Genomic DNA, 22,084 nt, shown 5'->3' on the forward strand with positions numbered 1-22,084 from the left:
AGCTGGAGAAGAGAAGCAGGATCAAGACATCCTTGTTCATGTTCCTGAGAGTGCTGTTTAGGTTTATGTAAGTGTTGATAAATGCCTTATTCTTTGCATTGGTCTGTGTGGCTGCACGCATGTGTGTGTAGGTGTCTGTGTTGCATATGCATATGCCCATTGGCAATACATGCTCAGCATTGCTACTGGATGGACTTGGGGACCCCAGCACCCTCACATCTATTGGGCTCAGACAGGACAATTCTGCCCAGGTCCTGAAGACCACTGTATTGAGCTACCTCTAACACAAGGAAAGGCATCCCATGGGACCTTTACGCTCTTTAAATGAGGTCAAAGCAGGGAGTTCAGTGGGCTTGCATATGCTATTTGTTTGGGGATGCAACTTAAAAAGATGCAACAGAGTAGAATGAGCCACTAGAAGGTATCCACTTCTATAGGAACACCACAGAATTGATGTGGTACCCATATCCAGCATGGATGAGTCAGTCTGGCATTCCAAACACACCCAAAACAAGGCTTGACCTCACATCTCTGAGGCTGTGTTTGAATAAATTGGCTCACACTATGACTCCTCTCCCTTTGGTTTCTATTTCAGGCACATTAATTCATTAATCCTCATACAGTCCTCCATGCAAGATGCCTTAACGCTCTGCTCAAGTAAAGGCTAAATACGTAACTCTGAATCCATAGTAATAAGAACAGGGCAAGGCAGAGCAAGACCCTTCTACTTCTGCAGCACACACATTCATTAGGCAAACTCAGCATGAGCATGTGAATTCACCGCATTCCTCCAAGCAGTCCCCTCTCCTGCTTATGGTTCAGTTAGGAAGAACACACTCTGCTAAAACTCAGTTTATGGCTCAGTGTTATGTAACTAGTAACTCAATACTTTAGAAGACAAAATAAAAAAATCCTAATCTGTGTATACCTTTTATGCAGGGAGCAAAGCCCAAGAGACGTCAAGGGCACAGGAAGAACCAGGGTGAGCACTCCAATTAAAAAGAGCTGCTGTCTCACAGCTCTGAAGCTGAAAGTATTATATGCACAATTTTGTCATATTGCTAAAAAGGGTATAGGCTGACACCTTTAATTCAGTGTGTAATATGCACTGAAGCAGCTCCACTGACTTTATTCTATTTTTTTTATTGTAGGACTCAGTCTTTGTGCAAGCCTGATGGATTCAAGGTTATACAATGCTTTCCAAATTCCAGACTCTTTGCACTGGAGCTGAGGTTACGATGAATCTACAGTGGAGAAAACCATCATAATAGTAATTAAAAAAAAAAAGCATTTAGTGAAGCAGATTAAATAAATAAAAACAAGTCAATCAGGAATAGTGTGGTATGTAGGTGGCTACTCATCCTGCCAGTGGTCAAACAATGGTGACATAGAAAAAAAGTAATCCTCTGGTGTGAGACAAGTGATGGTCTACATTTGGAGTCAAATTCTTAGTCATTTGAGTTCATGGATATGCAATGCTAAAGCCCCAGTGAAGAACAACTTTGCCATCTGGTGTATATCAGGATGCAGAATTGAACTCACCTACCCCTGTACTGAAACTAGAAATCAGTAATTAAAAACTAGCCACAGCCACGTGACTTTCAAACAAGCCAAATGCTCATTTGCTAATTTCATTTTAATTTTAACGACTGAATGTTAAGAAATGCAAGAACACCACTGTTCCTGAGATAAATCATAACAAATAACACCCAGCAAATCTTCAACCATCGATCACCCTGTGAGGACCATAAAGGCCATGACACAGTCACAGTGTGGAACATGACTGACCCGGTCTGCATTCCCATATATAGTATTCAGTGAGGCAAAAGCAAATATTAAGTAGAAATACACCCCAGAAAGCTAGATTTGTCAACCAGTATTACACAGTAATATGACATAATTTCAAGGTAATTTCCTGTACTAATCAGGAAACTTATATCTAGATAGCCAGAGCATGAAATAAATGACTGTGATTGGTACAGTATCATGGCACGTACAAGGGGTTGCAAAAGAATGCAAAGTCTCAGATGTGAACCTCATAAGGTTCAACAAGGCCAAGTGCAAGGTCTTGCACCTGGGTCAGGGCAACCCCTGGTATCAATACAGGCTGGGGGATGAAGGGATTGAGAGCAGCCCTGTGGAGAAGGACTCGGGGATACTGGTGGATGAAAAGCTGGACGTGAGCCAGCAATGTGCGCTCACAGCCCAGAAAGCCAGACGTACCCTGGGCTGCATCAAAAGAAGTGTGACCAGCAGGTCGAGGGAGGTGATTCTGCCCTCGACTCCACTCTGGTAAGACCCCACTTGGAGTACTCCATGCAGCTCTGGGGTCCCCGGCACAGGAAGGACATGGACCTGTTGGAGCGGGTCCAGAGGAGGGCCACAAAAATGATCAGAGGGATGGAACACCTCTGCTATGAAGAAAGGCTGAGAGAGTTGGGGTTGTTCAGCCTGGAGGAGGGAAAGCTCCAGGGAGACCTTATTGTGGCCTCTCAGTACTTAAAGGGGGCTTCTAAGAAAGATGGGGACAGACATTTTAGTAGGGCCTGTTGCAATTGGACAAGGGTTAAGGGTTTTAAACTAAAAGAGGGTAGACTTAGACTAGATTTAAGGAAGAAATTTTTTACAATGAGGGTGGTGAAACACTGGAGCAGGTTGCCCAGAGAGGTGGTAGATGGCCCATTCCTGGAAACATTCAAGGTCAGGTTGGATGGGGCTCTGAGCAACCTGATCTAGTTGAAGATGTCCCTGCTCATTGCAGGGGGGTTGGACTAGATGACCTTTAAAGGTTCCTTCCAACCCAAACTGTTCTATGATTTGATGATTCTATATCCTCTAGCAATTACAGCTAAGAATAAAGTTTGCTTTCTCCTAAACTTATTTCTCTTGCATATTCAGTGCATATCTGGAGGATTCTGAGCAGAGGTACAGTCAGAGCACTCCCAAATCCCCCTCATCTCAAAAGGAGTTGTACATGCCAAAGAAATGATCAAACCACAGCGATATGAAAACCCAAACTTTCTAGAGCAGACTCCCAAATACACCTCGTGGCCTACTGATAAGGGTATACCTTCAACACTGTCAGCAGGAGGTGACGGTAGAGCTGTATGAGGTGTATCTAAACCTTTGTGGGAAATTATGGGGACAATGGCTCTCTTGGAATGCAGCAATTTAAGTAATCTGATTTTGTATTTCCCTATCAGAGCACTGACTGTGTCACTGATGTGGGCACGTGTGTCACACTCATCCCTTCTAATGGGGTGACAGCAGGGTTACACCTCCCCAGCAGAGCAGTCCTGCTGGCTTAGTACAGATCTCAACTCACATCCACAGCCAATGTGTCAAAATGATGCAGAAAAGTCCCAAGTAACAGCCAGTGATATCAATCACTTCTATAGCACTTCTCTGCCTTTGTCTTTCAACTGAAACCGAATTCATCAAGAGCCCTCACAATAGACATGTAGACATCTGAGCCACAAATGGCAGCCTCTGGACTAGTCTGCGGTTTGCATCTTCAGAGGGTAAAATGTCCCACAGGCTCCTGGCACAGCTGAGCACAGGCAACGCATTCCCCAGATGGCAATAGGTAAGTGTTCACCTTGTTACAGGTTGCAGCAGGACCTGCTACTTACAGGGGGTCCAGCCAGCCCGATTCCTGGTACGCCTCTGTCTCCTGGCTGTCCAGGGAGGCCAGGAGCTCCCCTCTCACCCTGAAACAAAGGAAAAAGTTAAAGGCTTTGTGCACTGTTGAGAAAATATGCTGAAATGCAATCAGGTTATGCAACAGAACATAACACAGATACATCCTGACCTGATCCTGCCCACCAAGGAATGGTGTCAGGTTGTGGCAGCATGGGGATATGGCAGAGTTACTGTCACATCATGCCAAGAAAACTGCCCCCTTCCTTCACATGAGCCCCAGCCCACATCTGTGAACACTCACACAACATTGATGTGTGCCACATCGTGTAACTGAGTGGGAACACAGCCTCTACAAGTATTTTATTTTAGTGCAGGGCATCCAAGAAGTCTATGAATAATTTTTTGCAAAAAAATAATTCAACGTTCTACCACTCTCTCTAGAGGACTATACTACAAAAGGAGAGACTTCCCTTCTAGAAAACAGGATTTTCAATAGTAAAACCTGCAGAGCACAGACAACCACTTGACACTGTTTAATGGGCACTGTAGACAGAGGGTTAAGAAAGAATTCAGCTGCAATACTTTAAATTTAATGTCTGTTCTCTTGTTATAGGGAGAAATCAAATAAGATTTTTATGGATTGCATTGCAGTTGTGAGATTCGGTCTCATGTTGGCAGTAGACTTATAACAATGAATCTTATTTATGTTAGTTATTATTACAGTATCTTCAGCTATATAGAAGCATGATAGAAGAATTGTTACCCGTGGATTCTGCACCCCCAAAAGTCAGTCTGCAATATCTCCTAACTTTCTTCCCTTTCTTTTTTTCTTCTTAAACTAATCTTATATTACAAAGAAACAATACTGCAAGGACAGTGAGAGAAAATGTACTCTGATTAGTTCAAACACTCCAGCACATCCTTTATCTGTTATTTTATTCAAGAACATAATTTCAATACAAAAAGTTAAATAGTATTTTCCCATGTACAATTAAGATTCTTACCATATTGTGTTGATACTGAATAGAATATTTCATGAGATTTCTTTTAGGTTTTTTTCTTTTATATTAATTCTTAGTCTATTATTGTCTCTGTATTCTGAACTGTCAAAGACGTATACAACAGAATACAATGCATTTATACAGAATGCAGTAAACCAAAAGAAAACACTTCATAGCAGTTTATTTCAAAAATACGGGACCTAGATGAATCTAGCCTCATACTGCTATATTCCTACTTACATGATTTATAGAATCTGTTTCAACATCCTGGTATTCTTCCAATCCAGATCAGGACACGGTCATTTCAAAGAGGACAATTTCTGACATACCTGATTGAAGATTCAAGCACAAACCAGGTGCTCCCAGAAAGAAATGTTTTTGCTGTTTTATTCCCTTCTCTATTTGTTGTGTACTTATAAGGGAAGAAACATTATTTTCAGCTGAAATTAGTATCATTAACTTAACGAACTAGCTAGTCTTAGCCTTAACTACAAAACAAGAGGGCAAACCAGGACTATCTGGTCCCATTGGAAAATAATTCATAACCTCCTTGAGAAAGGTGAAGGAAATGAGTGCTCTGTAGGACTGCTCTTTGAGGGGCTGACAGTCAGTCTCAAGACTAGGTCATGCTTTAGCTATGCAATGCCTCTCTTTCTGTATGGATTAAAGGTCCCCAGTCACAGCTTCCCTGAAAAAGTGTGCATTTAGTCCTCAGTCTATGTTGAATTCACATAATGCTGGAAGAAATTTTAAATGTGGAAAGTGAACATAGCTGAATTATATCTTAATATTTACATCTACAGACATATTGGAATAATAAAGAAAGGCTAGAAGTGCACTTTTGAGTGAAAGCTTCACAAACTCTATTTTCCAGTGAAAAACAGACCATGTTTTCACCATAACTTTTTCTCCAGTTCCAGCGATGGAGAGAAGCAGTCCACAATAAAGTCCATGCTTACCTTATGTCCAACGGGTCCTGGCAAGCCTGGTGGGCCTCTTTGCCCCTAAAGTGACAGACCGAAAACCAGAAAACAGTCACCATGCAGCCAAACAGGAGCCTGGACTTTGACACAATCAAGGCAGCAAGCATCCCCCTCACCATGCTCCTTAGAATCATCGAATAGTTTGGGTTGGAAGGGACCTTTAAAGGTCATCTTTTACTGATAACATATAAGCAAAATAAATAATCTGCTAATTTGACTAGAATTAAATGCTTTTAGGGATCCTCCATCAAGCTAAGCATTTTTGTACTGGTCACAAGGACAACGATTACTCCTTGTGGAAGTCTCCATTTTCAATGGCCACCATGGCACACTGAAGGGGGTTTAATGTTCAGAAATACAGCTTCAGTTCTCTCTGCCTTTTTGGATGCAGCAGTGTGATCTGCAGCATTTTGCACAACCAGGCCTTTTGTGTCTTCAGGTAGACAGCCTGCGAGCACTTGTGACAATGCAGCCTAATTCTACCACAGATCCACCGTTCTCCTGCAGAAGTCATGCTTATCTATCTCACACTGAACTACTCAAGCGCAAAGCTTGCCAGCAGAACTTACCTGTTCTCCATCTTTACCCTTACCAGGCAAACCTGGCTCTCCAGCAGGCCCTGGCTCACCAGCTGGCCCAGGTAAACCCACTTTTCCTTCTTCTCCAGGATCACCCTGTAGAAGACAATCCAGTAAAACTCTTAGTAGCATCCTAAAGACCATTCCTGTCTCAGGTCCTTCATTGGGACTGAAAGCATTCTCATCTGAATTTCTCTTGGTATCATAGGACACCCTCTTTTACGAGAAGCCTTTTCCTTCAGTAATCTCAAAGCATTTGTAATTTTCCTTAAGGAAAATAAAAAAAGACTTCAAAATATTTTGGGAACCAGCTATATGAGAGAGCCCTTGGTCCACACATGACCCTGAGGTAGATCTAAGTAACCTGGAAGATGATTTGACTGAAGAAGTTGGGATTCATCCTCATTTAAACCCAATATATATGCATATATGAGGCCATGTTTCTGATTAATCATTCCTACTCCAGCAAACAAAGATCAGGACTCCAGCATGCTGGGCACTGTGCAATGTATGAGCAAATTAGAAACGCCTGATCTCAGAAAGTTCACTGCCTACCTATGAGATGGGACATAACAGTGAGGCAAGGCAGGCAAAAGGTAAGCAAGGATGCAGTGGAAAGCTGAACTAATGGTGTCGTTACAACAGCTTATCAGGAAAGCAGAAATCTCAGTTTCCTAACCATGAAAGCCAGTTTTTCTTCCATCTTTGGATTTACAGTGATGAATAGCAGGTACTTAAAACACCAAATCACTGCTCATGTCAGGTGATGAGGACAACAGAAGATCATCATTGCAAAATGTGTAGCAGTGACTTCACTGTATCCAGTTGTATTTCAGTGGTTTTATTACCCAAAATACAAGGCTGCAACAGGGTGAAAACTTTATAGCATGTGTAATAGAGGAGGTCAGACAAGATGATCTAATGACCCCATGTATCTTAACTGTCCACAAACATATGAAATAATTTCCCAGTTCAGGCTGCTTCTGTTCCAGGTTACTTAAAATGCCCAAGAAGAAAAGAAACAAATCCATGAAAGAAAAAACTCACCTTTTCACCCTTTTCTCCTTCCTTCCCTGGTAGTCCAGGGTCTCCAGGCACACCCTGGAGAGAAAAGAACTTTAAAGCTTAAAACTTTCTTTTTAGGCAGTATTTGATCCTAAAGGAAAAGGATAGACCTGTGGGTTCAGTACAATCTATCTCAAGGATTAGTATCAGTTTTACATTTCCCAGTACAGACAACCTGTAATCCAGAGAACACCACAGAATAGCTGTGTACCAAGTGCTTAAAGGAGTTTTTTGGGTTTGGTTTTTTTTTGCAATATAAAAAAGAGCTGAACAGCAATAGCAGAAATTGAGCTAATCCCAGATTTGTGCATTCTCCTTCTACCAATAACTATTTTTTTCATTTTGTGAAATCCTCAGCAGTTCCTAATCCATTACAAACAAACCCCCAATCATCACCTCTGTATCAGAGAAGCCAAAAGTCTCACAATATTAATTTTTTATGGCTACTGCTCTCCGAAGCTATACATTGAAAAACATAGCTATGTTCATTTTACCTTCTATTTCAGTTTTCAATCCTGTTCACGTCTTGGCAGATCTCAAAGGATTCCTTGTCAAAATATAGATGACTTAGAGCTCCAAATTAAATACTGTAACTTCCTAACTCACCAAAACTCATTATGGAGTGGTACCCATTTTAAGATGTGAAATGATGTCTTGGCACCAGTAAGATTGGATTGACCTCCTCACAGGATGGATGCGGTAATTATTTTCCTTTCTGCACCAGTAAAAATTATTTCCAACTATATTAGCTTTTATAGATAATATATTGGTATTACTGGTATGGAAGTTTGCTAAAAGGAAAATGAAATTGGAAAAGGTCTTCATTTTCAGTATCATCTTTCAGTTTGAAATTAAATCACTACATTAATATAACTAAATCAAATGTATCTTAACAATTAGTAGAAAGGCAATTTAAGATTTCTTGGATTGCCCTGGTAATAAGCTCTGCCTTAAAGAGCCCTCTGTGCTAAACCACTGTGCCTGAATACATTATAACATGGCATTTAACTGCTGTTTTTCATTCACTCTGGTGTACACCCAGAGAAACCCCAGGAACTATAAAGAAAATTACACTGGTGGAGCAGGGAGTAGGGTTAGTCCAAAGATTTTTTTTGCAAACATGAAAAGCTCTGTCATGCGTTACTTAATAGTGGTGATGAACATCTAACGAGGTAAGGAGAACACCATATTGATTTCAAGGCTCTGATTTTAGGATCAAATACTTACATGCTTTCATAATAAAAATGGGAGTTTACCATGCAATTTTTATATCAAGAAGTCATGTTTTCAAAAGGAAAGGACAAGGGAAAATGAAGCAAAGGAAACAAAACCAGAGAGACAATAAACATTGCAATTTTTCTGTTGAAGAGCTAGCAGCAAAAATTGCTTTTGACAATTTGGTGAGGAATGAAGCAGCTCCATGCCTCCCTCTTGCTACAAATGAATATAAGAATGTGTTTCATGGATACACCATTCCCAGATGCCTCCAGATCTTTCAAGTGAACCATAAAAAAAGTGTAATGAAACACGGCTTTTTGAACCTGATAGTAAACGCTGGGGAAGGGAAAACTAAACATATTAAATAAAGAAATCAGGGCATACATGGGAAAACAAATACACTGGTGCATACATACCACATTTCCTGGCAAGCCTCTTGGACCTGGGGGCCCTGCTGGTCCAGTCACACCCTGTTTTAACAAAATGAAGTGTGTGTGCATATGTAATTCACAACTTGTACCACCATAGGAACAAGATGTTCCAAGTGAGATTGGAGTTCATGTCAGACAAGGTGTTGTACAAGCACAAAGCAAAAAATAGCATTTTTGCAAAACACTTTGCAGTGTAAAGAAGCATGAAACAATACAAAATGGATGAAGACTCTCTTTGGGAGCTTAAAATTACCTTCCATCAAAATAAATCCTAAATCTAGCTGAGATACAGGAAGAAAAGTCTGGGCCTGAAACATCAAAAGAACATAGGAAAGTATGTTGATTTATCATTAAAATAAAAATCTAGGTCAACAAAATATGCTTTGTTGACAATTCTACCTTTCTCTACTCTGGGGAACAAAACATGAAAACACTAATTTGCACTAAATAGATGAACAGCACAAACCATTCAGAGTGTTATTCAGAGTTCTGAATTGCACGTTTTTTCTGTCTGCAAGTGAAAGCTTTTTAAGGTGGGAAAGCCCATGTGTATCCCCAAAAATGCATGGGGGACATGAGAGAACATATATTTGGGGGTTTATGTCCCTATAGAGATGTATGTTTGGGGCTACCAGGCTGTATTTAGACATTTTCCTCTATACTTCACCATATCAAGTTGAAGTTTCTACCTCTGTCATTGCTCGTCAGCCTGCGCTGGCCAGGGTTCACCTGTCACCACAGCTTTACAAGGAAAAGGATTTCTATTAGCATACCTAATCCATTTAGGGCTAAGCCAGACAATCTAAAAACATCTGCATCAACAGACTGAAATAATCTCTCTGACTTGGAGTACAGAGAAACCCCTTCTACTGGAAGAGCTGCACAGTAGTATCTTGCAGAAGGACAATGCAAACAGCTGGGAGATGATGAAAACCTTCCACAACACAGCTCTTCACAGAGTAAATGTCTATCTGTTGCCTTTGGCTCACTAAAAGAGAATTAAAGGTTTCCTCATTCCTGTTATTTACAGTCACTGGTCTATGAGCCAACAGAAACATTTGGAGCAGTGGCAGTCTGTGAAACGATGGCAAAAAAAAAAGCTACCTGCATATAACTGCCTTTCCATATCATTAACATCCTCTGAGCCACCAGGTTATACAAAGAAATAAAACCAATGGATAGATTTGGTGGAAGGGGGATGTTTTTGCCTTTTCCTCCCCGTCCCTCCCTAAAAAGATTATGGAGTCCTTCAAGCAAGAGTGAAAGAGAGCTGGGGACAGCCAGTTCAGAGTTTCGGGTCAAAGCACTGCTAGAGACAATGTCTAAGCACAAGCCCAAGAAGGAAAACCATGAACACAAAGGTGGAAGAAGACATTTCAGTGCTCTAGGATGCTTAATTTGGATTTCCTATTCCCTCCTTTTCCCAGAAACAAACATCCTCTCTTTCAGTCGTTATTTCAACTAGTTCTTCAGTCTTCCTCCTCTGCTTGCAAAGAAAGTATGTGGCCTTTTATTCAGCCGCAAAGGGCTTATACACTCTCACAATAATAAAATGGGACTTGAATCCTTTGCTGTTCTTTCGCACACAGCCAGACAATAGCAACACTCCCTACAATACATGCCTCAAAAAGTGGTATGTGGTGATTCCCTTGGTGATGAGCCTGTATTAAAGAAAGCAGAAATGACTAAGAAGCCTAAAACTAACCGTGATGAAAAACTAATTCAGGCTGCTGATGAGAAGTGAGCTCCCTGCACCAGCTGGCTGCCTGGGCTTGGTTGATATCGCAGTGCAGTAACAAGCTCTGTCGGCACCTCACCCAGAAAACAGGGCATTTTGTTAGAGAGGGAGGGACTTGGCCAACAAAAGATGCACAATTTAGAGCTGGGCTGACTGGGGCATTGATCTGTTTGGTGCAGCTGTGCCTGTTTGCCCACAAGCAGCGACTCTACCAGCTGCAGCTTAGGATGTGCCCTGTGCCCAAGCAGCCTGGGACTGAGAATCTGTAAGGCATTGACTTCAGTGTCCCTTCAGGTGTGTTACTGTCAGGGAAAAATTCTGCAGGGGAAGCAGTTACTCACAGTCTCTCCAGGGGCTCCAGTTTCTCCTCGGGCTCCTTTCTGCCCCTTTGTACCCTGTGCGGAAGGAAGAGAGATACCAGCTGATTAGAGAGGGGACAGGACTGCCTGCCAGACAAAAAGACTTCAAGATGCCTGAATGTGTGCTAGGCAATGGGTTTTGTTAATCAATTCACAGAGGAGTTTAACGGCTGAGGAAATGGCTCCCAGTTCTCTGTGCAGTGAGGAAATGAAATATAAAACTAAAACCCTGGGACATAAGAAGAATTACTAATGACTGATCAGCTCAGAGGCTGTTTCTCAGCACAGGATGCTGAAACTTGCAGGCATTGATCTGGGTGAAACTCCTTCCTATCCTCAGGCCTACCAGCTACTTCATTTCCAGCTCAGCTGTGATGGTCTCTCTGCACAGAGGAATTTTTGCCTGCAGTTCTCAAATACAAACAACAACCATTTAGAAATGGTCAAAATAGATCACGGTCCAGACAGTTTGTCCCAGTCCTGCATAGCACGTAGTTATTTCTTAAGGATTTTGGCAGGACAGGGTCTACTCATTGAACAGTCCCCCATTTACCAGATGTTAGTTAAAAGTTGCATGGTGTTACTGTTTTTTTTCATAATTCTAAGACTGCTGTTAACCTAAGCTGTTGACGCCGAAGTAATAACTGACATATGGCTTGGGCACAGCATAGATGATGGCAGAGTGAACACCCTCCCATGCTGACATGAAAATATACCTCAGTGATGACTGCAAATAATATGCATGAGCCAAGAAACTTTCAGAAGATAATAGAGACTATAAAACCATTTCACATGAGCCATAGTATATTCAAGGTCAAATGGGCTGGGGTTGAATCTGAATGCTCTGCAGTGTTTTGGAAATGTACTGCAGTCACTTATCTGTGAGACCTGTGGTTCAGTGGCATCAATACAAGATGCCCTCTTGAAAGATTCTGAATTTGGAAGGAGTCTCTCAGACAATACTGATCATGCTACAGAGATGCCATGTTTCTGCTTTGATTTTCCTCATGTTGTCCTGATGTCCAGCATAAGTAAATACCTCTACAGAAGTCCCTGAACTTACAACAATGAGAAAGGAGAAATGGGCTTTTGGTGTATAGCAGAAGAATTATTTACAGTGATATAGACCTTGAAAGCACCCCGCTCTGGTCATGTCAAAGATTTTCTTCAAGGCTGGGCCCTCTCACCTGTACTCCTGGTGGTCCTGGGACACCTTGTTCACCTGGGACCCCAGGTAATCCCTGCAAAAACAGAGGGAGAGGTGAAGGAGCTGTAGGAAACTGCTCCTTTCTTCTCCTGAGCAGACAGAGATGTTTCTTCTTCCTCCCACTGAGAGAAGAACGGGTGGGTTTTACAGAGCCTGTGACTGCACAGGACTCTGTCTCTCCTGGGGGCTCCATCCAGAACAAGAGCAGTCCAGAATACAAACAGAGTAGCCAAATGCACAATTTAGCTGGGCCACATCACTTCAAAAGCCCTTAATAAATATTGTACAACCTTACTGTCAGCTAAGCTCTGTCTAGCAAACCCCATAGTCCTCTTTTCAGCTGCTAAGGCCCAGAGCTATAAATTAGGTGCTTAAATTTATGTAGTCATGCTGCTTCCTCTACAGTCAGTACAAAGCCAAGCACCACTGTGGCCATTTCTGATGAGAGAAGCACCCCATCTATGGAAGGAACATGTCCCACCCTCCCCCTCCAAAACAGGCAGCTCTCATGTCCTCTCCTTGCTAAAGTTCAAAACCAACTAAAGAAACACTTGGCTGTGCTTACAGGTTCTCCGCTTGTTCCTTGATCTCCTTTCTCCCCTTTTGGTCCAGGTTCACCCTGATATAAAACAGTAAGACAAAGAGAGAAATAAAAGCTACTTCCATGGCTGGAAATCACACTAGTCCTGTTTGGTAAGAGATGTCTTTCAATCAGTTATCCATTTCTGATATAGAGTAGCTTCTTCAAAGGACTTTGAGCTCCATGAATCAAAACCAATAGCACACACTAAGACTTGGAAATCATTGTCTAGACTTTTTGGACTGTTTAAAAAGAGAATAGTTTTTCCTCATAGAGAATAGTAGTTAAAGAATTCACCCTTCCAAAATTTGATCAATTCAGCTCCAATGTATTAAAAGGCCAGATGATATGACCAACAGCAAAAGCATCAGTGCCACTGCACTACCTCTTTGTAGGACCACAGACCTAATGTCATCCTACAGCTGGGGAAATTATCCCACATACAGACAGTTCCCTATTCCACCTATGAGACAGAGGCGTTCAGGGTCTCATCCTGAGCAGTTCCAGAGATGTGCACTACGCAGCTTTTCCTGTTCTCTAGTTCTGTTAACATCTCCATACATTCATGCAACTTCCGCTCCCTCCTGCAATGTCAGTACATTATTTCATGCACCACTATCACTAATTGGATTAATTTATTCCTGTTCTTCCTCCTTACAGTAAATTGAAGATGCTTTCAGACAGAAGTTCATCAGCTTTGTTCTGATCTCTAGAACAATAACAAATAAGTCCATATTTCTGCTTTTTTTTAAATTGAAAAGGAACAGCACACAATTCTGGAACTAGCTGGAATAAACCAGGCACTACATGAATACTCACATTTGTATATTTATACGAACATATGTATTCAGGCAACAGCAGTCATTACTTATTCATTATTTATCATACAAAGTGTTTCAATTATGCAATCAAGGAAGAGTGAGAACATCAGTGATTTAAGTTACATACACACGCAAGGAATAGTGATCAGTCAAAATGCAGAACCCAAGACAAATCAGCCTGAATTTTATTCACATCAGCTATTTGCCAATCATTTCTGCAACACCTGGGAATTCAAAGTCCATTTGCAAATGATTCTCTAACAGACAAAATAAATGTAACTGCATAAATATTACTTATGTCTGTATTTATTATGCATTATGAATAAATATTATCATCTGTGATAAATAATAGGAAGAATTTTACTCTACAAGTAGCATCCCGTTAGATCAACTTTTAATCAGGCAGTCCCTGATGCCATCTAGTGGCCTTCAGAAAGATAACACCTAAAGTAGTTCAAGCCAAGGGACCTATGCAACAAACCTGTATGGTTGTGCCTGGAAGTTGTTTAGCGTAATGACATTTCAAGTTCTGAAAGCCTTTTGAGAGAGCAGAGCAACAAAGCCCAGACAAATGGCAATGAATTTGTAGGCAGGGATGGTGTTACTGAGTGGGAATAAGGGCACATATTACCAGGGAAAACAAGATTGCAAAGGGAAGAAGTAACTCAACAGGTAAAGGAAGGAATTTTTTTTAACATTCTCCTTTCTCCCACTTTTTCCTTGATACTTGACTTGCATGGTAATGCAAAATCGGCAAAATTCCAGCCTAATGTCCTTGCACAGCCACAAACATGGGTAGAGGCAGCATTTAACCCAACCTGCCAGCAAATCTGCCTGCAAGTCCTTTCAAATTTGCCGAACCCGTGACTACCTGCCGAGACTGTTAACACTGCACATTGTGGAGACCTCTGCCCCTTAAGCTGGACTTAATCCACTGCCACCCACTTCTTTCCTACAGCTCAATGAACAGAAATGATACGGTGACAGCTAACAGCTGCTACCAACCCGGGCCAGATCAGTGCTTACAGCTTCCTTGACCTGCTCTCGGCAATGCCCTCCTGTAGTCTCAATTAACGCGTTAGTCATTTCTGTGCTACTTAAAGGAGAGCAAATGCAGTGGGGGCTCAGCTGTGCCAAGCTCCAGTGGGAGACAGAAGGCAAAGTGAGGAGCCATCTCCTGTTTTACTGCTTTTGCCTCTTTCCAGCCATCATACCTGATCACTGCTGTGGCTCTCGCACACACCATCTCCGAGAAATATTTAATGATTTTAACTGACTAGCCTAAATAAACATGAAAAGTTCCCTGCACCCCATAGAAGAAACTGACACCCCCCCCCCCCCCCACTGCTCTGCTGCATCAGCAAGTTTCTGCAGAGCTTACAGCACAGGCTGCACCCAAAACACACAACGGAGCTGCAATGGTGGGTAAATGGGAGCTCAGACACGCTTTGTCAGAGATTTTCTATTTTTGACAGTTACTAAGGTGTGGTTTAAATTAAATTGATTTTGTCTAATAATAAATAAATAGAGTAATGGTGCTGCTGCCTTCTATCCAGGCTGTGTTTTCTGTCTCTGCCTAAGTTGCTCCCCGGTACTGTACACCACATACTCAATGGAAAGCAATGGCAAATATTGTTTTGATGAGTGCGTAACAACCTTCAGCACCCTGCTGGTCCTGCAGCCTCTGTAACATAACCCATGACACTCTCCTAAGGCTTATCACCACCTTCTGACACCTTAATTTGTAGATCTGTAAATCAAAGGTAACTATCCTTACCTCTCCTTCTCCTCCCAAAGCTTGCAATACTATGTGCAGACCTGGGCTACAGTATCATCACATTCATCTTGTACATGGAGAAATCCCAGTGACCTGACTTGCTGACACACTTCAAGCCTTTTATTCTTTACTGTCTTGCAGCTCATTTACAAGAGTAATGCACTCAAAGCAAGAGAGGTAACTCCTTCTGTGATTGTACCACTACAAAGACCACGTAAGACGTCATTGTTCTGCATATTTCCTTAGTTTATATTAGCAAACTATGAGCCAAGGGGAAAAGTGAACCAAATAAATCTTGTCTCTATTTTCACTACTACCTCACATTCTTATTTCCTTCCTCAGCCTCTGAAGAAAAAGGCATACGCACTTTCCTTTCTAATACCACTCTTACAGCCTACCTCTACCATTAATACATGCCATAAAGCCTCCTGATCCTTAACAAGCTTAATCACATACCAGTGGTGTAATCCTATATAATACCAGATATTTCTCACTATGTGCTGCAAGCACTTTTCTTTTAAGAGGCTGGGACAGCATACAGCTGTGTCCTGGCCACAGCTGGTTTGGATGCTGCTGTTACCAGGACAGCTGTGGGCTTCTCATCATGGCTGGTTACAATGGTGAAGTTGCCCAGAACCAGACTCAAGCTGAGTTCTTTACTGAAAGCATTTAAATAACATGGAAAATACAAAGGTGCTGTGTGTCTATCAGATACCAGAGGTAAAAAGCCAGAGGCCGTGTTTATTAGAGATGTTACTTACAGGAATCCTAGGGTGTGGGGTAAAGAAGGCTGTCTGGAAGAGAAACCAGATTGTTAAAAGAAGCATTGCCTATTTTCCTTTAAATGTAGTAATTTATGTATTCTCCTTGTCATTAGAGATTACCCATTCCATATATCCATCAGTAATTTTATAAATGAGCAACTCATTGTAACATCTGGCTGTTTGGAAAAAAGCCCACAAATATCAGACATTTCCTAGAATATTTGAAATATGAACATAAACTCAAAAACATCCTGTATGTCCCACTGCTATGAAAAATCAAACAATCTTTAACATTGTTAGCAAGTTTACTGTTAGCAATCTCCAGCTCACTTTTCCACTTGGAGACATCTTCAGTATTATTAAATTTCCTAACTCCATGGCTGAGCTCGGTGTGTTCTCTCTCTGCTTTGTGCCATGTATAAGACACACACCTCAACATGGTTGTCTTAGGGATTACATAGTCATCCTGAAGGACTAGCCACAAAAAAAGGATCAAGTTCTGTAGAGAGAGGCAGTATCTTTTATCAAAACTGATAAAATTAGGAAGAAAAATTTAGTCCTTGATGAAATGAGTGTATGTCGAAATCATCACCTACTTTTACAGCTGAAATAGAAATCATTTCTCCCTACAAACATGGGAAGCTTGAGCAGTTGGGCGTATCTTCTCTGTATCTATCCATGTTGTAGTCTGTAAGCTGCTTTCTCCACCTTGACTAAGACAGATTTATCCTTGGTGTTGTGACTGGATCATTCTTGTGTGATAGACATGGAGTCTTCCTACATGATACCATGAAGCACCCTTTGGCACAGACTAAAGAGGCCCAACTAATGGCAGGGAATAAATTATAACACCTCCTCTGTTGCTGCATGAAAGTCTGTACCTCGATTCAAATTCTCTCCATGGAGTGACTGTGGCAGCTATAACCAGTGGTGCTGAGCAAAGCTGAAAAGTGGTTATCTGCCATTTTTTGGAGGATCTGTGACTGGGATCAGCCCTCCTGTTGCAATGACAAGCCTGTTCCTAGTGCTTACTCCAAGCTGCTTACTCAGATTTTGCTGGAAGAAACTGTGAGGTTTATGTATTTACATTCAGTGGATGCTCATTTAATTGCCTGTAGTGAACTTCATTGTAATTATGCTTATGCTCCCAAAATTAATTTTGCAGGTTCATTTTTAAAACAACAAATTGATGTTTTCTTGACCTTTTTTTCTGTTAGCAGAAAGGGTACATGCAATCAGGTATGACTGGTTTATGTGTTGGATCCAGTGCTGAACCCAGAATGAGCTCTGGGATATGAGGGTCTTTCTGGGGTTACAGCACAGCACAGTGCTGTATGCAATGGAGGCTCTGGGAGGCTGCAGCATTGTTGAAGCTGACTTCCCCACCCCATAAGTTCATGTCAATGAGAAGTGGAACCCTCTGCTCTTCCTGGAAAAAGGTGAATTGTTCCCCAAGAAGACAAGCTGTTGTTCACTGCGATCTGTTGAGGGTGAGCCAGTCTTATCCTGAGATCCCAGTGGGAAAAATCTAGCTCACCCTGGAAAATCTGTGTGAACACACTCCCTGTTTTCAGCCATGACCTTCTTCAGACAGCTTCCACAGCTGCTAAACAAATCATAAATTCAATTTAAGTGCTAAGACATGGGCATACAAAAATGTTGTTTGCAAAGAGGCAGAGGAGGGCACAACCTCTCCCAAAAATAAAAAGACCAAATACAACTTGATATTGCTTCTCTGACACAAAGGGAGATACTCTCAGAGTAAATGGGTCCTACAGTCTCTGCAGAGAAGTAGGGCTCTTGAAAAGCTTTGTTTCTGAGGAATTTGTGTGGAGGAAATGTGAGGATGCCTTAAATATTGTTACAGCACAGAACACAGTCTTACTTACTGTTCCAGGTAAGCCTGGTGGTCCAGGAGAACCTGTGTCACCCTAGAGAGAGGAAAAAAATATAACTAAGGATATAAAAAGATGCCCCAATAAAACTCAACATGATCAGCTAGAAGATGCAGCATTACCAGATGAGATGTAACACAATGACAACCTGTCAGCTCAGTGACACTGAAAATCCCATAGCACTTCTCTGACAGGTCAAATTTACCCCATTGCTCTGGCCAGAATTTCTGTTGTCCTTGCTTTGTTGCATACAGGATTCTCACTTCACTGTCTTTATTACTTTATGACTTTATCATTGATCTGACTTCACAGGTCAATGAATTTCTAATGTTACTCCACCCATTGCAGGAGTGATATGGAGTTTAATTTGCATTTTAAGTTAAAGTCGATCAAAATTCTTGATTGAAAACATGTTTTAGCCGAACTTCTTTTGTGGATGGAAAAAAAATATCCTCTGTTTTTATTCAAAAATACAAGTTTCTAAATCCAGTTCTCGTCCTCCATAAATGGTGAAAGTCACTTGTAAGCTGAGGGCTGAAGTATCCTAGCAAGAACAACAAAATGGTACCCACTTCCTGATGGCTATTGCCACCATAGTGAGGGCAAATTTTTCACTATACAACCATAGGCATCTGCAAGGTCAATGCTTCATTTTCACCTTCATGTTCACACTGGTTGAATGTAAATCTTGGTGGACATCACCTTTGTCTAGTTCTCTCATTTTCACTAAAATTAAGAGTATTGTGATGGCAGAAGCCCAGGCCATTCCTTAAATTATTGGTCTAGCACATCACAGGCAGGCACAGAAAAGTTCTTCAGAATTTAATTCCAGGCTTATTTCTATCAGACAATTTTAAAACAAAGAAAAGTTTCCTTGAATTAAAGAAACTGTCCTTAGATTTCATCAGCTGCTTCCTTTCCTTGCATTACTCAATAAATGGTTGTCTCTGTCCCACATACAGCTTTCTCTGATGCTTCTCAGTAAGGCTCAGCTAATAGATTTCTAATGTTTCTTCAGATATTCTCCTCTATTACTTGTCTCTGTGCCCTTGCCTCTTTTCCTCTCTTGTCTAACGAGAAGCATGCTCATTTCATGACTCACCTTTTCTCCTCTTTCGCCTTTCAATCCTGGGAGACCATCTTTTCCTTTTTCTCCCTAAAAACAGGGAAAAGAAAGCAGGAAATATGCATGTTTTGATTTGATTGCATCAGTCCCACTAGAATATTTTACACTTTCAGTTGATCTTACCTGTCCTCCAGGATGTAGTGCAAGCAATTAAAAACGTAACACTTTGGAGATGGTTTCATAAAATCCACACTATTTTCAAAAGCCAACGAACAGCAATTAAGTTCATGGAAAGGAAATCCTAATCAACTTGCATGTAGAAGATCCTACTGCTTGATGCAGTTATAAAACCCAGATTTTTTCTAGTTGGACAAGAGAGGCACCAGAACAGGAATTAAGACCCAAAGCAGACATTCATACTACCAGTTTTGTTTATGTTAAAGATTTCTGAATCATCCATTCACTGGTGACTACCTCTCTATTTTGCCCAGGTAGCCTGGTCATCTGAATGGGAAGTTCTTAACAAGGATGATGTGAATACTCCTCAAAGTGCATACACAAAATGTATTTATCCTGCATTCAAATAGGAGCTATCTGACCTACATTTCTGTGATTTTATATATAGAGAGAATATATTCTATATCCTATGCTCTACAATACATATAATATAGCAAACTGAACAGTTAAGACCTCAGTTATTTTAGATCTCTCTTGCTCACATTCAAGCATGCAGTCAGTTATCTAGAGTGTTCTCCAGGGCTCAGTGACAAGGGGGATTTGTGATTTTTTCTTGTTTTTTTTTTTTTTTTTTTTTTTTTAACGTTCTTAAATCAGGCAGGTATTTCTGAAAGTAAGGCCTAAAGACCACCGTACCTATTCTACTGCCTCACAAGTCATAACCTTCTGCATTTAGGATAGACACTGTTCATTAGCACCTCCGCTGCAATTAGGAACAGTCACTAGGCAGTAAAGTACCTTTTTGGAAGGGGTACTTGGTCACCTTGCTGGATGCCAATCAGCTGCTCACCACAGCAATCACACCAAGAGAGAACATCATCTAGGGACACTTGAGATAAGTCCTCCTGGTACAAAATGGCCCAAAAAATCAAGCTGTGGCTCAAAGTCACTCACCCGGTCTCCTTTTTCTCCCCTCAGTCCAGGTAAACCCTGAGGACCAGGAAGACCTGCTTCACCCTGAAAACAAGACAAAGAAGTGTGTGAAATCTAGGAAGAGGCATCAAGCAAGGTTTCTATTAATAAACCCCGTTACTCTCAAGTATAATTAAGAATGAAAAGGCAGAATGGTGGGCCAAAGTCTTCTCTCACTCATGTCAGTTAAAAACGCATCAAGTCTGCTCCTCAGGGTAGGTTAGTCTAGCCACAGTGCCCTCAGGCTGGGAAGGATGAAACCTTCATTTAGCTGTCTATCTCTTTGCATGTCTGATACTAGGCTATGAATTGTTCAGAACTCAGAATGACTGCAAGTGTTTTCTTCTTGATACCTAGTGACACCATAATACATATGGTCTATGCTGTAGGCAGAACCTGCCCCAGTTTTTTGATGGGATTGATTATAGATGTAGTTTGCTGAGAGAGAATGGGATTAGTTTGATTATCAAATAATTTCTTATTCTTGGAAAACCATTACTTAAAACAGCAGCTAAGACCTCTCATTTTTTGCTGTTCCATGTTAACCGAGACCATGGAATTTAGGACTGTTTCTTCATGCTGCTCTGTAGCAGGACCAAGCAAGCAAATAAAAGCAGCTTAAAAATTTAAATCTAACTTTTATTTTCATTTTTAATGATCTAGTGTAGTCTGGAAATGCAAAACTGCACTGTATTAATCTGAACGGTACAGATGTTGCCTGATCTAGAATTTTCCGGATGCACTATTGCACGTTTGGATTTCTTTCTTTTTGAACCTTACCTTTGAGCTTCTGCTCTATAATACCTGCTATCAGAATAATTATGATCTCTGTGTCATGTGATTTGTTCTAAATATATCAAGTATTCTCAAATTTAGCTCCAGGCTGACCCAGTTTGTCATCTGAAAATAACTACATTGTTTCCTATTTATAATTATTCTCCTATTTGCATTTGTAGTGCAGTATCACAAAAGAACTCGGTCATGGACAGGACCCAAATGCGCTAAGTGCTGTACAAATACTGAATGAAGAAAAGGTGAACTCCGCTTTAAAGATACTATCTCTGAAGTACAGGAATAGTCAAAACATTATCACGATATAGGTGCAGGGAGTCTGCAGAAGAAATCAGGTGAGGAACAAGATGCTGTGGTGACTGAGTATGACTAGGAACATCAGGGTGATGTTTGGAGAATTCTGAAGACAATGACATTTGGTGACAGAGGGAGCGGTGCTTTGTGAGAGCCACTGCAGGAACCTGGCTGATGGTGAGATCCCAGAGATCATGAGGACAGAGGGCCTAACGTTAAAGGGAGAAAAAAGGAGAATTCAGAGGAAAAATAAAAACATGTGGTGCAACTTAGGCCCCTGGAAATATACTGAAGCAAAATGTCAATGAATTTGTATGAGCTCAAGGACAGAAATGTAATACGAAACAGCCAGTATGGATTTGTTAAAAACTAATCATGTCAAACACATCCAGTTCCTTCCCTTGACAGGATAACTAAGCAGACAAGGAGGAAGTATTTATGTAATGCCTCTTGACACTAGTAAGACATCTGACACAGGCCAACATGATGTTCTCATTAGCAAACTACAGAAATAGAGCATAGAAGAAGGGTGTCTGGAGGACGGTGTACAACTGATTGAAGAAACTACATTCACACACCTGTTATTAGCTGTTTCCTGACAAATTCAGAGGATGTATGAAGTCCTCTAATGCTCTGCACCATTCAATATTTTAATTTACGACTGAGGTGGCAGAAAAGAGAACACTTATGAAAAGTGTGGAAAACACCATGGTGTGGAGAGACA

At 41.1% G+C, this 22,084-nt stretch overlaps 1 protein-coding gene across 1 annotated transcript in view; it reads right to left on the reverse strand.

The window, feature by feature from the left end:
- The window catches only part of COL22A1 (collagen type XXII alpha 1 chain), a 233,160-nt gene that overhangs the window by 37,884 nt on the left and 173,192 nt on the right, over nucleotides 1-22,084 (reverse strand). Inside the window, exons 30-41 of the mRNA XM_075024010.1 lie at nucleotides 20,257-20,319; nucleotides 19,162-19,215; nucleotides 18,054-18,095; nucleotides 16,162-16,194; nucleotides 12,788-12,841; nucleotides 12,203-12,256; nucleotides 10,998-11,051; nucleotides 8,904-8,957; nucleotides 7,252-7,305; nucleotides 6,196-6,300; nucleotides 5,603-5,647; nucleotides 3,633-3,710 (exon numbers count right to left, since the gene is read on the reverse strand). Of these exons, the coding sequence (XP_074880111.1) occupies nucleotides 3,633-3,710; nucleotides 5,603-5,647; nucleotides 6,196-6,300; nucleotides 7,252-7,305; nucleotides 8,904-8,957; nucleotides 10,998-11,051; nucleotides 12,203-12,256; nucleotides 12,788-12,841; nucleotides 16,162-16,194; nucleotides 18,054-18,095; nucleotides 19,162-19,215; nucleotides 20,257-20,319 (690 nt within the window). The remainder of the gene's footprint in view (nucleotides 1-3,632; nucleotides 3,711-5,602; nucleotides 5,648-6,195; nucleotides 6,301-7,251; nucleotides 7,306-8,903; nucleotides 8,958-10,997; nucleotides 11,052-12,202; nucleotides 12,257-12,787; nucleotides 12,842-16,161; nucleotides 16,195-18,053; nucleotides 18,096-19,161; nucleotides 19,216-20,256; nucleotides 20,320-22,084) is intronic.

Source organism: Buteo buteo, chromosome 3, assembly GCF_964188355.1.
Source record: "Buteo buteo chromosome 3, bButBut1.hap1.1, whole genome shotgun sequence".
In the NCBI taxonomy this organism is placed as follows: Eukaryota; Metazoa; Chordata; class Aves; order Accipitriformes; family Accipitridae; genus Buteo; species Buteo buteo.